Source organism: Trichosurus vulpecula, chromosome 4 (assembly GCF_011100635.1).
Source record: "Trichosurus vulpecula isolate mTriVul1 chromosome 4, mTriVul1.pri, whole genome shotgun sequence".
NCBI lineage: Eukaryota > Metazoa > Chordata > Mammalia > Diprotodontia > Phalangeridae > Trichosurus > Trichosurus vulpecula.
This window is the reverse complement of record NC_050576.1, coordinates 108,810,925-108,828,451: the sequence shown is the minus strand read 5'-3', so window position 1 is coordinate 108,828,451 and position 17,527 is coordinate 108,810,925. Positions and strand designations below refer to the sequence as shown.

The following is a 17,527-nucleotide window of genomic DNA, read 5'->3' as shown; positions in this document are numbered from 1 at the left end:
GGGTGTCCCTAAAGTCTGGACACATAAGCAAAAAATGCATATTTTGAAATATTTGCGATATTAACAGACCTTAGCCCCCTTGACTTCTTTTTCTGGGATATGCTAAAGGAGAAGGTGTACTCAATGAAAATCACAGATGCAACACACTTGATTGAATGCATAAAGAGTGAATGTGCTAAGATTGACGGCAATGTGGAGTTATTGCATCGAGTTCACGTGAATCTTGCAAAGCGCATCAACCTTTGCATCACAAATTATGGCAATCATATTGAAGATGTTATTTGTTAATATTCCAATTAAATAAAATGTTGTTAAAATTTCGTTCATTTCATTTCTTGAAAATACGCATTTTTGAGTATGTGTCCAGACTTTAGGAACACCTTGTATATCACAAAGTGTGAGAAAATACAGAAACCTGGGAAGGAAAACATGATGACAAGTATTTGGATAGAGGTTAATGGCGGGGGGTGGCAGTGGGGGGGGGGGAGGGAAGAGATAAACAAGTAATCTTTCTTTTGTTTTGTTTGTTGAGGCAATTAAGGTTAAGTGACTTGGCCAAGGTCACACAGCTATTAAGTGTCTAAGACCAAATTTGAACTCAGGCCCTCCTGACTCCAGGACCAGTGCTCTATCCAGTGCACTACCTAGCTGCCCCTAAACAAATTCACTGAAGTATACTACAGACCACCTGTCCAGAAAGAGGAAATAGATGAGTGTGAGAACAGACAACAAGCCTGTCACAGATGAATGATATAGTGGTAATGGGAGGACTTCAATTATCCAGACAGTTGCTAGAGCTTTCTCTCTGCCAAAAGCAGAGCAGCTTATAATTTGCCTTAGTTATAATTTTGTCCTTCAAAAAGCAAAGCAACCAACAAGGGGAAATCGTGTTCTGCAACTGATTCTTAATAACAAAAAGGAACTGACCACTGGGATGCAAATAATGGGAACCTTATGGGGAAGTAACCATACTGTCCTTGAAGTTGTGATAGAAAGGAAATCTTAGCATTGTCCAATTTGCAGCCTAGATTTTTTGGAAAGCAGATTTCAAAAGGTTCAAGGGAAAGATAGGTAGAATTTCATCAAGAAAAATGTTTCCAGAAGAATGGAATGCTCTTAAAGATGAAATACTGAAAGACATGAATGGAATCCATTCCAATGAGGAGGAAAAAGTGAGATGCACAGGGAACTCACCAATCAACTAAAGGTTTGAAGTCTAAAGAGGATAAAAGGTCAGGGAACAAAGAATGGATATAAGAGTGTGGCAAAGTCCTGTAAAAAATAGAATTGCTAGGGCACACTAAAGCTCAGAATGAGATGAGTCTGGCAAGGAAAGCTAAGGGAAACAAACACAAAAAGGATTTGGGTTTTTGTGCTTTTCAAAGCTATTTTTGGAGACAAAGGATGAAAGAAGAGACTGGAGCTTTGCTTGGGGTGGATGATCACTGCAAAAAAGAAAAGGGCGTGCTGCTCAATTTTTATTTTGTTTCTATTTTCTTGTAAAAGACAATTACACTAGAAACAAGGTAGGAAAGGAAAGGAAAAAGCATAATAATGCCTACCATGTACCTGGCACCGTGCTAAACACATTTTAGCTTTCTAAAATAACAAAGCAATAATGATCATTTTATTAGATAATAATTTAAAACATAATCAATATACTGCACATAATTATATAAATACAATTATTAATAGTATAATTAATAATTGATGAACAAAGTTGATATGCAAGATAGGCGAGCACGAATTCATCAAAGATGGCAAAGATGAGCTACATCCCTGGGTCCTAAAAGAACTAGCAGATATGACTTTGGAGCCACTGCTCGTGATATCCACTTAAATCCATTAAAAATGCCCTCCCCTGCTCCAGGACTGCTCTCCAATCATGGAATCATGGGTTTAGAGCCAGAAAGGACCTCAAAGGTTATCCAGTCTAATACTCTCTTTTTGCAGATGAAAGAATTGAGGCCAAGAGAGTTATTAGCCTCAGACCCTATGTACCTGGCACAATATAAATGTTAGCTATTATTATTATTAAAATGGTCAGGCATGGACAGGATAAATGTCCATGTGAGGATAAAATGAAACAGTTTTTATAAAGTATTTTGCATATGTTAAAGCACTATGTTAATTATACTAATAAATAAATAAGTAAACAAATAAATAAGAGAGCCAAAGCCAACACCTTCCCTGTGTACACAATGCCCAGCCCCAGATCTCCTGCCTACTCTAAAATTTCCAGCCTCTTTGCTCCCTGATACTTACCTTCTCTCAGTTCTCATTCCACCCAGCACTGCCTCCCAAGGATATATCCTTAAGAGACTGTATGTTCCATGTCTTCTGGATGAAAAGGAGGGGAAGGGAGCATACATTTGGAAAAGAAGAGGATTCAGAGGGAGAGGGGATGCTGGACAAAGGAAGGTCCAGTTCTGGCTTCCCCATTTCTCTCTCATCAGGCTGTATCAGGAAGAGCACTGGACTGGGAGGGAAGAAGCCTGATTCTCTATCTCGCTACACCATTAATCAGCTCTGGAATCCTGGGAGAGTCTATTTGCTTTTGTTTCCTCATATTAGAATCAGCATCTCATACTGAGAAGGACTTCAGAGATCACTGAGGACAACCCAAACTGGAATTCCTCCTACAACACTCCCAACAAGAATTGGGCTTGAGCACTTTCAGTAATAGGAAACCCACTGTGTGCTAGGCAGCCAGATCCACTTTGGGACCGATCTGATATCTTTCCTTGGAGAGGCAGAATTCTGGATTAGCAGGTCAGAACCGATGTCCATAGCTTCTAGACAGGCTTCTAGTTTGATCTATTGGCCCCTTCAACTTCAGAGCCTTTTCAGGGGCTACTTCAAGGAGAGGTATGTTTGGAGCCTGTATGGTGTGTCTTAAAAGTGAGTGGTAGAGGCAGCTTGGTGGTGCAGTGGTTAGAACACTAGGTCTGAAGTCAGGAAGGCCTGAGTTCAAATCCAGATATTTCAGATATTTCCTAGCTGTTCCACCCTGGACAAGTCACTTAACCTCAGTTTCTTCATCTGTTAATGGAGATAGTAGTAACTACCTTCCAATGTTGTTTTGAGGGTCAAACAAGCTAATAAATACAAAGTGCTTAACACAGTGACTGCTTACATAGTAAATTACTTACATAGTAAGTGATATGTAAATGTTAACTAGTAGTGAGAATGGTGGTGGTGGTGGTGGTGGTAGTAGCAGTAGTAGTAAATAGTTCCTGGAGTCAAAAAGACCTGAGTTCAAATTTAGCCTCAGACATTTACTAATTAACAGTGTTTGTTGCTTAGTCATTTCAGTCTTGATCCCATTTGGGGTTTTCTTAGCAAACATACTGGACTAATTTGCCATTTCCTTCTCCATCTCATTTTACAGATGAGGAAACTGAGGCAGACATGTTAAATGACTTGCCCAGAGTGTCTGGGGCCAGATTTGAACTCAGGAAGATGAGTCCTCTTGACTCCAGACCCTGCACCACCTAGCTGCCCAGTGAACAGTGTGACCCTGCACAAATCACTCAACCTCTCTCTGCCTGTTTTCTTGTCTATAATATTGGACTTGATGATCTCTAAAATTCCTTCCAGCTCTACATCTATGATCCTCTGTAACACACGTTACCAACCTTAAAGCACTCTACAAATGTTAGCTATTCTATTAATATCTGGGCGAAATGGTTAGAGTGTTAGAGCTGGAATCAGGAAGAGCTGAGTTCAAATCCATGTTCAGGTAGTGCTAGCTATATCCTCCTGAACAAATCACTCAATCTTTGTTTGCTTCAGTTTCCTCATCTGGAAAATGGGGATAATTATAGCACCTACCTCCTGGAGATATTCTTAGGATTAAGTGAGATTATATTTGTAAAGTGCTTTACAAATATTGAAGTGGAATATAAATATTATATATATAATGTGGTTCATATATATATATATATATATATATATATATATATAGTGGTATATAAATATATTGTTATTATCATGATCATTATTATTATTCCAGCCCTTAATATTTGAAGACATCTATCAGACATTTATCTGAAAGGGGAGGGGAGGTAAATTACATTTGCTCTAAGGCCCTTTCCGGACCCGACATTGTACAAATCCAAGCCTCTCCACACAGTCCTCTCTGCAAAGAACACACTTCTCTGGGGGTGGTGAAGCACTGAGTTTATTTAAGCAGTAAACACTTTGTACAATATGTACTACCCGGATATCGCCCAGCTGACATCACAGACATGGGGCAAACAATGTCACAATAAATTAGAGGGTAGCCAGGACCTTCCCATCCCACAGATGTGGCAAGGGACAAAACAAGGAATTTTTCAACAAGTTCATCCAAAAGGCATAAATAAAGCAGGAAGATATTTGGCAACTTGAAGGGAAAGACGTCTTCCAAGTGGTACTGGACAGTCTGATACCAACCACTGGAATTCCATGTCATGGCCAGGCTTCTCACTTGCCCCTATCCAAACCCAGCACCTCCCCATAAATCCCTTCGGTGAAGACAAAAACAAATAATTCTACATTGCCCTGATAAAATATTCTGTGTAGACTTAACACCCTTCCCATCATCCTTCCCTCCCTTCACACCCATCCCTCCCCACCCAGATCTGGCCTAACCATCACTGGTAAGTTGACCACATATCCTGAATTTTTCAGCTCTGTCCCAATTCCAAGAAAATCAAGTAGACTTTTTAATGAGACGTTGCCAAGTGATTATTCCTTTGCAGCCCACAAGTCCTAATTTTTGTTTTTTAGAGAATGTGGTCACTGTGCTGGTTAGGACCCTAATATCTAGCTTTCTTCCTAGGGTAGAGAATTGTTCTTCGGCTATCACTTAGCAGCAGCCTTAGGTCGGTGATTCCGGCTGATCCAGGATAGTAAAATGTCTAGTTCCCCCAGAGACTTAATTGCTGCAGCTTTGGCCTCCATCTGGAATAAGAAGTAATAATCACTCATCACCAAAATGGCATTGTTGAGAACTTTATACTTTCCAAAGCATTTTTCTCTATTCACTTTCTTCATGTACAAAAAAGTAAGGGCTAAACCAGGTTGACTCTGAGGTCCCTTCTGGGGCAGCTAGGTGGTGCAGTGAAAAGAGCATGGGCTTTGGAGTCAGAAAGATTCATCTTCATGAATTCAAATCTGGCCTCAGACATTTACCAGCTGTGTTACTCTGGGCAAGTCACTTAACCCTGTTTGCCTCAATTTCCTCATCTGTAAAGTGAGCTGCAGAAGGAAATGGCAAACAATTCTAGTATCTTTGCCAAGAAAACCCCAAATGGGGAGAGTCAGACTCAATTGAAATAACTATGCAATAATAAATATATACATGCACACACATATACATATGTGCCTATGTATGCATATATTTTGTTCTGGATGTGTAGTATCATTGGCATAATTACTTCCTGATGAAGAGACTGCCTCTCTACCATCCAGTGGACAGCACTGGGTAAATTCTAGTCTTACAGAAGTGCCTGAGGGCACTGAGAAGGTAAACAACCAGCCATAGTGAGTCCCACAGTCAATATGTATCTGAGGTGAACTTGAACCCAGGTCAGCTCTTATTTCCATTATGAATGCTGCCTCTCCTTGCCTCATATGGATAATTATAATTCTTTGCCCACCACTCAAAAAAAGAATTGGCAAACGTTCACTTAGTAGAATGAGGGCAGGGGCCAGTTTTTCTTTGTATCCCAGCCATTAGCACAGTATCTGATATACACAGGGCACTGGATAGGTGCCTGATTGTTGAAATAAGCACATGGCCATTCTGTATAAGCATAATGTGCTGTTTCCCCCCTTACCGTGCTTTTCTCTGTAGGGAGGCTTGCTTCTTAAGCCGATTCTCATGTCTGACTGTCTCATATACAATATCCCAAAAGTCTTAGTGCAGATTTGCTGAACTCTTTGGGACACCCTGTACTAAACATGCTTCCACAGTTTCCCTACTTCAGAGGACCTTCAGGTACCTTTTAAATCATTATTATTTAGGAGACATGATTATTTTCATTTGACAGATTGGGCCTTGAGGTCCAGAGAAAGACAGTGATTTGTCCTACATCACACAGCTAGTTAATTGCAGGACTGGGCCTTGATCCCAATCTGCTCCTCTCTGTTTCAGTCGGGTAGTACAAATATTATGCCTGTTTTACAGATGTGAAAGCTAAGGCTCAAAGATATGAATGATTAGCTCAAGGTCATTCCTTCATTCAATGAGCATTATCAAGCGGGACTCCATTCACAACAGGGGACATAGCTAACGAGTGACAGAGCTTGGGTTCTAATTCAGGGCTTCTAGCCAGGCTCTTCCCAATCTCTGCCACCTCTTTAAATGCTTGCCAAGACCAGCTTTCATGGTAGGGGCTTGGATTAAGTCAGTTCTTGAATCTGCAAAAATCAGGTGGGATATCTGAGTGGGCTAGTACAAATTCCAAATCAGAATTGCCTTGGCATGAGAGAGGGGCTCTCTTGTAAGGCTGGTCTGGCCCACCTGTGTTCACGCCCTCCAGTCCCCAGCCTAGTTACCTGCTCATAATTTCCAACAATGATTTGAAACTTCTCGGTGGCTTCTTTTCGACAACTGCAGTTCCTCTGATTCTGCTGCAGCAAACAGAAAGAAATCCCAAGTGATGAAGATGGTCTGAACCTGAGCTTACCCCCACAACATGCCTAGATCCCCTTTCCCCCAACCACCCCAACACTCATCCCACAACACAGCATTTTCTCCCATGGTGAAAGGCACAAGTGAACAAATGCTGGACTTTCCTGAAGAACCTTGGGGCACTTGAATAAGTATCTCAAAAGAGCCTACTATGTTCCAGGCACTATGCTCACCCATGGGGAGATAGGGAAACAAGAATTAAATTGTCCCTTTCCTGGTACAGTAGAAAGAGCCCTAGAGTCAGAGGATCTGGGCTTGAGGATTACTTCCTGTGTGTGACCTTGGACAAGTCATTTTATTTCCCCAGGTCTCAGCTTCCTCATCCGTAAAACGAAGTGGTTAGGCAAGATGGCCTCTGGGATCTCTCCTAGTGACACCTCTATGAATCATTTAGCCAGAGGTTGTATTATGCATCCAGATAATAAATACAAAACCACAGGGTCATAGATTTCAAACTAGATGGCACTACAGAGGCCATCTAGTCTAGATCCTTTGTTTTATAGATGAAGAAACTGAGGCTCAGAGTGATGAAGTTACATGCACATGGTCACATTGTTCAGTCATTTTTAGCTGTCTGACTCTTTGTGACCCCATCTGGGGTTTTCTTCACAAAGATACTGGAGTGGTTTGCCACTTCCTTCTCTAGCTCATTTTACAGTGGAGGAAACTGAGGCAAACAGTTAAATGACTTGCCCAGGTTCTCACAGCAAGTATCTGAGGTCAGGTTTGAATTCGTGAAGATGTGTCTTGCTTATTCCAAGCCCGGTGCTCTAGCTGCCCGCTTAATAACCCCTATCTCCCAGGATTGTTGTAAGGATCTCATGACATAATAGTTGCAAAGTGCTTCGCAAACCTTAAAGTGCTATATAAATACTAGCTATTAATTATTAATTAGCACTATGTACCATATTAATAATTAATTGATATTAACATTTATACTGCTTTTTGACAGTTTCAAAGAATTTCAAAAGTGCTTTCCTAACCATCATCTCATTTGGACTTTACAATGCCCTGTGAGGTAGCAAAAGTTTCATCTGACAAATGAGGAAACTGAGGCTCAAAGTAATAAAATAGCTTGCCCTAATCCCCTTCATTAGAGAAAAGACCAAGAGCAGTGCCCAGGTGCCATTTTCCAGTCCAGTGCTTCTTCCATTGTTCCATATTGAATTCATTTAAGAGTCTTTGGTTTAGGATACACAACTCAGAAAGATTTGTCCACAGCCTGGAAAGGAGCTAGGATCAAAGAGGAAACCCCAAAGAGTCTATCATTTGGACTACTGATGGAGCAAAGCTGGATTCTGCAGAACTCACTCTTCCCCCACCATCTCAACACCATCACTCAAATTTCTTGGTTGTCAATCAACCTGAAGACTTTCAGGCATCTAGGTCTAAGAAAGTCTACACTGGTCACATCCTGCCACCCTTCTGAGGGTGCATATAGGCAGAGTAAAAACCAGGAGGACACATAGAGAAGTAACCACTGATAGTCTCGCCAGAAGGCAACGGGGTAAGGAAAAGTCTGTGTAAGGCAGAATGGGTTGTCTTTGGTCCTAAGTTTCAGCTGTGCTTCAGAAGCACTGTATTGTAGTGGAGAGAGGACCAGTCTTGAGATCAAAGCACTTAGGTTCACATCCTGACTCTCTTACATATTTTCTATCTGACATGAAGCAATTTATTTAATCTCTCTAAGCCTCAGTTTCATCTTTAAAACGGGAATACTATTGATCTGTCCAATCTACCTCACAGGACCAAATTAAATAATGCATATGAAACTTTCTCCTGCTCTCCCCTCCCCTCCCCTCCTCCTCCCTTCCCCTCCTTTCCCTAGCACAGAGCTCTGTACCTAACTGGGGCTTAATAAATATTTGCCAAATGGATAAACAAACATGGCCCGGCTTATTCCCCCAACGAACAAAATAGGCTGAACATGTTTGACTGGTGAGACAATTACTTACACACTGCTCCAGGGAATTCTGAATGCGGAGGAAAGAATTCGCAATGGTGCTGAGACCCCTCTGGATTCTGGGGTCTGACTCCTCATGATTTCTGAAGACCTTGTCCACATAGAACCCTACGATGTCTTTGGTCATGCAGCACACATCTGAGGGCTAGACACAGAAATCCTTCTCATTTCCTGGAGAAAGGAACCCCATGGAGTCTGATTCCTCTATGCTCTCAGAGACCAGGACATTTGAGTTGGGACCAGAGGAAGCCTGGGTAATCCAAATCTACTAAAAGAATTTCTTTTTAAATAGAATTTCTCAGTAGGTTTGCCCTCCTCCCCTACTGAGCCAGAGCCAAAGAGAGGAATAGAACAGGGAGTTTTGGCGGACAGGGGCGGGGTGTTGGGTTTTCCTTTGACTCTGCTGTTGTTCAGTTGTATTCAACTCTTCGTGACCTATTGGACCATACTGTCTGTGGGGTTTTCTTGGCAAAGATACTGGAGTGGTTTGCCATTTCCTTCTCCAGTAGATTAAGGCAAACAGAGGTTAAGTGACTTGCCCAGAGTCACACAGCTAATAAGTGTCTCAGGCTGGATTTGAACTCAGGTCTTCCTGAATCCAGGTTCATTTCTCTATCCACTGAGCCACGTAGCTGCCTCCTGGAAGGGAGGTCATCTAATTCACCCCAACGCAGAAATTCCTTCTACAACATCTCTGACAAGTGGTTATCTATTTTCTGCTTGAATACTTTTGGGAATGGGGAGTCCATTACTACACAAGGCAACCCATTCCATTATTAGATAGCTCTAATTGTTTCAAAGTGACATTCAGTCCAGCAGCTGCCTTATAGTGTACATGTGTAATCTCTGCTGTTGCAGGAGGTTGAGGGGACTGGATCACTTGAGTTTGGGAGTTCTGAACTTTAATGGGCTAAGCCAATCTGATACCTGAACTGTGTGGCCCCAATATGGTGAACCCAAGAGAGCAAGGGGCCAGGCCACAAGGCTGGAGAAGGAAGGACCAGGACAGGTTAGAAGCACAGCAAGTGAAAACCTCTGTGCTGATCAGAAGTAGGATAGCATTATAAGAGGAGAGGAGAGGGGAAGGAAGAGGAGGGGAAGGAAGAGGAGGGGAGGAGAGGGTTGCTAGTAGTCTAATCTCGGCTCTCTGCCACTTCCACTTGTTGCTCCTAGTTCTACCTTCTGCAGCTAAGCAAAACTTAAACTCTCTTCTATGTGACAGCCCTTCAAAGATAGCTATCATATCTCTCTGAAGACTTCTTTAGGTTTTTGTTCAGTTGTGTCTGACTCTTTGTAACCCTATTTGTGCTTTTCTTGGCAGAGATATTGGATTGATTTGCTAGTTCCTTTTCCAGCTCATTTTACAGAAGAGGAAACTGAGGCAAATAGGATTAAGTGACTTGCCCAGGGTCACACAGCTAGTATCTGAGGCTAGATTTGAACCCACAAAGATGAGTCTTCCTTACTTCAGGTCGGGCAGAGCTCTATCCACTGTGCCACCTCAGGCAGTCAATCAGCAAATACCTGAGTGCTTACTATGTGCTAGATACTGGCTAATTTTGCTAGACTAGGGCTAGGGAACCTGCGGCCTCAAGGCCACATGTGGCCTTCTAGGTCCTTGTGTGCGGCCTTTTGATTGAATCCAAGTTTTACAGAACAAATCCTTTTATTAAAGGGATTTGTTCTGGGAAGTCTGGATTCAGTCAAAGGGCAACAATAAAGGACCTAGAGGGTCACATGTGGCCTTGAGGCTTCAGGTTCCCCACCCCTGTGGTAGACACTGATTCCTATGACAGTCTTCATGTCAACATTACAAGGCCCTTCACCATATTAGTCACCCTACTTTGGACAAACTTCAGTTTTTCTTAAAAAATGTGACCCCATCCCCATCCCCTCAACTGAACACAACAGTGCAGTTGTGGTCTGATCAGCCTAGGACAAAGTAAGGCACTCATATCCCTCATTGTGGACATTAAAACAGCCTAAAATGAAATTCATTTCTTTTTTAAAAAGCAATAACTTCCCATTTGGGGCAATTATTAAGCTTCCAGCTCCAAGATGACCAGGTTGTCAAATCCATCTCCCCACCACATTTGCCACTTCCAAACCCTGTTTCATTTCATCTTGTTGGCTAGGGCCCTTTGTTTTAGCCCACTCGGACCTTTTCAGATCTTGGTTCTCTTACTCAACATGTTATTCCTCCTAGAGTTCTAATCTGCAAATTGGAGAAGCATTCTTCATTCAAAATTAATTTTAAAAAACTAACAGAAAGGACTAGCCACTGGAGATAAAGAGGTTCGATAATCTGATGGTCATCTAATTTAGATAATCAAGATTTTAAAGGGAATAAAAACCCTGTATTTTACTTCGACTGACTCTTTATTACTTCATCAACAGACTCATTTATTGCTTTCATCTATTATACCTTCATGTGCTTGTATGATCCTATGCTCAGCCAACTAGTGCCAGAGGGCCCAGGAGCAGAACCCTGAAGGACACTGGACTGATTTAACATTTAAAAAAAATGGTTCTAGGCAGGTGCCTGAAGATGCAAAAGACTGCTACTCTTCTGGAAATACTGGTTTATCAGTAGCCAAGGCGGAACCCTGAGGCTGCTTATCACCTCATTTAATACCTTACAAGCAACTAGAATTTTCAGATGGATGCCAGCATCTGACCCTTACTAGATGCTTCAGCACAGTTATAGTCCTCAGCATAATCAAATCTTAAATCACTTTTAATGGCTGTAGATAAAAAACAGCCTAAAATCTGTTACAGATTTCTTACCAATTATAAGTAACGGGTTATAATAACAACAAATCGCTTTCCAAAATACATCTCCTTACCTATAGGGTAGAAGTTTACAAATAAGGAGTGAAATGATTTGCTTAGGATCGCATTATAATTGAGCCACAAGATTTGAACCCTGATCTCCTGACTCTAAAAGAAAAAATCCAGTGTACTCACCATTCTACCACACTGTCTCTTGAAGTTGTATTTCAACTGTGTGAGTTCACATATACCTATGCAGGGGGGACTCCTCAAAGCAAAAGATGTCCCTGCCAACCCAATCCTTCCTGTCATCGCCATCCCCAGCCACCAGCAATAAAATTAAGGTGGAGCAGATCAGAATCTAGCTAACTACAGTAGACCCAAATCTCCTTTTCATCATCGTGATTTGCCTGGTTCAGGACAATCAGCCCCAGCCCTGCTATGCTCCACCCCTCCACCAAGCATCCTGCTGCCGTGCCTCAGTGAACTGGCTGGGCTGCGGTCCGACGTTTACTCAAGCAGATCACGTTCCAGGCCTCCTGCTGAGCCCAGCAGCTGGAGAACCGTTTCTGAGGAGGCTGACTGAGTCTGGCAGGGACTGGGGCAGAGAGATGAATGACTCTCCCCAGCTATTTATCTTCATTAGTGTGAAAAGAGCCAGAACTCGTGGAGTGAGGAGGCCTCCCAGCCTGTCTCCTAGTCTTAAAAAAAAAAAAAAAACACCAACAAAAAAACCTCCTCAGTTGGAACTCAAAAATCATATGCCTCATTCCTTGGACCAGGGGGAGCTAAAGATCAAACACTCTGGGTCTTTCAAAGATGGGATTCTTTGACAAAGTAAACCAGGGCCAAGTAGATAAGGCCTTAAAGGCAACACAGGCACATGGGGCCACCTCCAATATTTGGAAATATTAGCATAGTCCATCCTCCATTCAGAACCCTGACTAGACCAGTGCCTTCTCCAAGGACACTGACATCAGGAGGATGTGTGTATGGCAGGGAAAGGGATGGCGGCAGAGGAGGGGGACGTAATACTCTCTCTCTGGCTTTTTAGAGATTGCCCTCTTGTTGGTTCACACCTCTCTACTCCTGGACTATATCAGATCTCCCTGCAGAGGTATAGGGAAAAGAGGGGGTCAAACATCAAGAGAAGGTAAAGGAGTGAAACAAGAGGAATTGGGAGGGGGGTGAAAATAAGTATTTATCTGGCACTACCTATGTTCCAGGCACTGTGCTAAATGCTTTTTACAAATATGATTTCATTTGACCCTCACAGCAACCCTGGGAGGTGGGTGCTCTTATGATCCCCATTTAACAGTTGAGAAAACTGAGGCAAATAGAAGTCCAATGACTTACCCAGCACCATACATTTAGTGTCTGAGACCAGATTTGAATTCAGGTCTTCCTGACTCCAGGTATAACACTCTAGTTACTGTACCACCAGCTGCCTCTGAATAAGCCGATGGACTGCCCCGTCTTGTAGCATGACTATATCCATGGGGGAAGCTAAGTGGTGCGGTGGAAAGAATGCTGGGCTTGGAGTCACGAAGACTCATCTTCCTGAGTTTAAATCTGGCCTCAGACACTTCCTAGCTGTGAGACCCTGGGCAAGTCACTTACCCCTGTTTGCCTCAGTTCCCTCATCAGTAAAACAAGCTAGAGAAGGAAATGTCAAACCATGCCAGTGGTTTGCCGAGAAAACCCCAAATGGAATCACACAGAGTCAGACAAAATGGTTGACAACAACAAAAATACCCCTGGTTGAACTATTTTCTCAGAAGCCTTTGTTCTTGCTTCAGCTGTTTTTGCCTTAGATGAAAAAAAAGTCCTGGTAATGCCTCTGCCTCTACTAATGTCCTTTCTCCACAAGATAAAATACTGACCCTGGTCTCTAAAAAGCAACTGCAGTGGATCCTACCAAACTCAGAAGGTTTCTATTACAACCTGGGAATAGACTGTATGGCTGAGATCCCAGGACCAAACCAACTAAATTCTTGGAGGCTTGCATTAGATTGGCCTCAGGGTGATGAATTTTTGGATCACAGCAAGTGTCAAAGCATTTCTACTAAATCAAAGAAGGACTGTCATCTGCATGGGTGGAGGGGGTACCCACAGCGAAGAAATCATAGGCTAGCACATGACTGTGAAATATGAAATGCAGTCTCTGGACTACCACAAGGAGGAAGTACACCGCACCACCCTCCCCACGTTGATACCCTGGGGCAAAGCCCTGACCGCCCTGCCCTAGTTACAGCTCAAGGGGAGAATCTATGAAATAATGTATTAGTATATACAATATCACCAAAATACAAAGCTATTGTATATGGATTTCACTTAAATTAATTTGAAAATAACAATAAGATATTTCCTTTGTTTCATATGGAAATTTTTTCTTTATAGAAAATGGAACTTTGGTTGCCAAACCTGGGGTTCTTGGAGCAACTGTCTCTTTTGTGGTTAAGTTGTACCTCTAGGAGAGAAGAACAAAATCCTCATATTTATACCATGTCAACTGCCCTAGTGATCTAGTGCCTCTAAGATCAAAGATAAACTCCTTTGTTTGCTCTTCAAAACCTAGGGGTGGACCTACCTTCCTAGTTTTAATATACATTACTCCTCTTTACACAGACTATAATCCAGTCAAACTGACTTTATTGTTGTTCCTCACACATTGCTCCATCTCCAGTCTCCATACGTTTGAACAGGCCATCTCCTACTCCTGGAATTTCCTTTCTCGCCTCTACCTCTTACAATCCCTAGCTTCCCCAGATGTTCATGCTTTCATTTGCCCAACTACTTTGTATCCACATATATACACACATACACATATATGTATACTTATATGTATATATTATGTGTGTATAGACAAAGATACAGTCTAGACAAAGACATAGATATAGACATAGACGTAGACGTAGACAAAGACATAGACATAGACAAAGACTCAGACATAGATATCAACATAGACAACAATAGCAACATAGACATAGACATAGACAAAGACATAGACATAGACATTGACAAAGACATAGACATAGACACAAGTTATCTCCCATGATAGAATATAAGCTTCTTGTAATCAGAGTCTGTTTTACTTTTGTCTTTATAGCCCCAGCACCTGGTACAGGGCTTAGCACATAACAAGTGTTTAATAAATGTTTGTTGACTGATTGATTGGCTATAACTACATCTGAATATACTACTTCTATTTTTCTTTAAAGTGTTTTTTAATCTATCACAACCTGAAAAAACTGAAAAGCAATGTGATATAGCAGAACAAATACTTGACTGGCAGTCAGGAGATCTGAATTCTACTTCCAGCTTTGCCACTAAGCTACTTGTGTGACTTAATAATAATTAATTTGTTATTAAAAGGACACTAGGCAGATTACAAATCGCTTTCTCATACTTTTATCACATCTGAGCCTGCAATGTGAGTAGGATATCACACCTATTTTATAGATGAGGAAACTGAAGCTCTGGTGGCTTGTCCAAGGTCACACAGCAAATAATTGTTAGATTTGGGATTCAGAATTAGGTCTTTTGAATTCAAATCCATCACTTTCTGGAACTCCGTTTCTTCATACATAAAATAAGAATTCATAGAAAGATATCTCTAGGACCTCTTTCCCACTCTAAAACCAATGACCTCTAAAGTATTGCAACTTTATGACAATAGACACTAACTACATAACTAGTTTTATAGTATAATTTAATGAGATTAAGTTTATAAGCACAGAGATCCAAAAGATAGATGGCACCTTGTTCAACTGAAAACTAATGGTTGCCTTGAAAGGATGCAGCCCCACGTCACGGTGTACTCTGGGCATTGTTTTGGAGTTAAATGTTGGGCCAGATTTTGCCAGTGAAGAGCTTTCCCCTCTGAGATTTCAGAGAGGTTCTGAGAAGTTCCTGCCCTCAGGACACTTATTGGTCTTAACCACACCTCCCAGGTTAGAAAAAAGGCTAGGAAGGAACAGAGGGGGAATTAGGTGCTGGGGGCAGTGACCACTGGAGTTTCTCCCACATAAAGATAGTTTGTATAGGGCAGTACCGTGATGTTGTACAGGGTCTCAGATGCAGACAGGATGGTGACATTCTGAAAGACATCCTTTGTTTGCTACAAAGGGAGACATAAGAGCATGAGAGAAATCAGCAAAGCACAGGATCATATCAAATCACAGGATCTATGAGCAGAAAGGGACCTTGGATGTCATCCAGTCCAACCCCCTGATACAGATAAGGAATCTGTGGGCTAGAAAGGTTAACTGACTTGTCCAAGGTCACACAGATAGAGATGGAGGCCAGATCCCAACTTGTATCTTCTGATTCCTAATCCAAGACTCTTATGGTACAGTGGATAGAGCACTGAACCTGGATTCAGGAAGGACAAAGTTCAAATTCAATCTCAACCACTTACTCATTGGGTGACCCTGAGCAAGTTGTGCTATCTGCCTCAGTTTCCTCATCTGTAAAATGGGTCAATAATAGTACCTACCTCCCAGGTTTATTATGAGGATAAAATGAGATAAATTTTGAAAGCACTTTGGAAACCTTAAAGTGCCATATAAATGCTAGCTACCTATTATGATATTCTCCTGGAACTCGACAGGGGGCACTTGTTTTGAATAAGGTCTGCGGCATATCTGTTGTTGTTCAATTGCATCTGACTTTCTGTGACCCCATGGACCGTACTGCCCATGGGGTTTTCTAGGCAAAGACACTGGAGCAGTTTGCCTTTTCCTCCTCCAGTGGATGAAGGCAAACACAGGTTTAGTGACTTGTGCAGAGTCACACAGCTAGTAAATGTCTAAGGCCGAATTTGAACTCAGGTCTTCCTAGGCCCATTGCTCCAGTCACTGAGCCACCTAGCTGCCCAGGGCATATCTGCACCCACTCCCACTCCCATCTGAGCCCTTACTCACAATTGTACTTTTTATTCCCTGGAAGCTCTTTTCTATGTGATGTATATCCATGGAGATCAGACACTTCTTGAGAGACCAGGCATGTGCTAGCCACAGGAGAAGGGCTGCACACAGAAGATAGAGAGGAAATCCAGAAAGCTTCATTGTCCTGAAGGAGATGGGAGGTAGCTGTCCAAGTGGGAGTGCTTCTGAGAGAAAATGCAAAAAAAAATCCTCCATCATCTCCCTTCTTAAACTTTTAAAGCAAAAAGCATTCGAAACAATTATATACAATCTGAAGATTGCTGAAACTTCAGAAAAGCACATGTCCTAATCTGACTTTCTTGAATCAATTATATTTTGGTTCCTTCACTTCCTCTCTCCAATTTACTTATCCCCAAACATGATAAAATGTTTTTAATTCTCAGAGAACATATTTGTCTGAGCATCACTCTGAGTATGAGTCAACATAGCTCACTTTGTAAAAAGGAGTTGGGGGTGGGTGGAAAGACTTGTTTTTCACAAGTCAATAAGAAAAAACAGAGTTTAAAAAAATGGCCCAGGAATTAAGCAACATTTCAATTCAGCAAATATTTATCTGGGAGCTTTTTATGAGTAAGGACCTGTACCAGGTACTGTAAGAACTTTGAAAAGCAATAAGTGTATATCCACTAACCCCTCGCCCCCAAATCCATTTGTAAATAAAGGTAAAAACAGAAGTTATTGTTATTTTTTATAATTTTTTTTAATTATATCAACAACTCCCCCAAAAGAGTCAAGATTCTGTCACTCTACAGCCCCAATGTGTCTCTCATTTTACTTGGCCTTAAAATTAATTGAAGCCAACTATGCAAGCTATCCTTCCCTATACCCTCACATACACACTCACACACCAAATGAAATGGGAAAGACAGGTGATAAAAATATCCCCTCTCATGTTAGGTAAAGAGATGCAAATGGGTACAGTGAGAGGATCCTGACACAGAGTCAGGGTACCTGGGTTCAAATCTCTCTCTAACTCGGTGACCTCTGGCAAGTTATTTCCCCTCTGGGCCTTAGTTTCCTCCCTTATAAGAGAGGTATAATTTACAAGGTACCAACTATGTTTTCCACTATGGAGCCTCCTCTATGACCCAGGAAATCAGAAGATTCTGTCTTCATTTTACCTCTGCCCTTGAGATCAGACACTGGGATGGTTCTCTCTGT

General features: G+C 41.8%; 1 protein-coding gene across 1 annotated transcript; it reads right to left on the bottom strand.

The window, feature by feature from the left end:
• Window positions 1-4,848: 4,848 nt before the first annotated feature.
• On the bottom strand, window positions 4,849-16,510 carry IL19 (interleukin 19). The gene is made up of 5 exons (XM_036753213.1): window positions 16,343-16,510; window positions 15,472-15,537; window positions 8,638-8,790; window positions 6,547-6,621; window positions 4,849-4,947 (listed from the first exon to the last, which is right to left on the bottom strand). The coding sequence occupies exons 1-5, from the start codon at window positions 16,484-16,486 to the stop codon at window positions 4,849-4,851; spliced, it is 537 nt and encodes a 178-aa protein (XP_036609108.1). The 5' UTR covers window positions 16,487-16,510.
• Window positions 16,511-17,527: the final 1,017 nt, after the last annotated feature.

Excerpts from the sequence above, each read along its gene's own strand:
- IL19 (XM_036753213.1), bottom strand. The coding sequence starts at position 16,486 with ATGAAGCTTTCTGGATTTCCTCTCTATCTTCTGTGTGCAGCCCTTCTC. Across the intron at positions 8,791-15,471 it reads AGACCCTGTACAACATCACG|CCCTCAGATGTGTGCTGCAT; the intron begins GTACTGCCCTAT and ends TTCTGTGTCTAG. Across the intron at positions 4,948-6,546 it reads TTGTTGGAAATTATGAGCAG|ATGGAGGCCAAAGCTGCAGC; the intron begins GTAACTAGGCTG and ends TTCTTATTCCAG.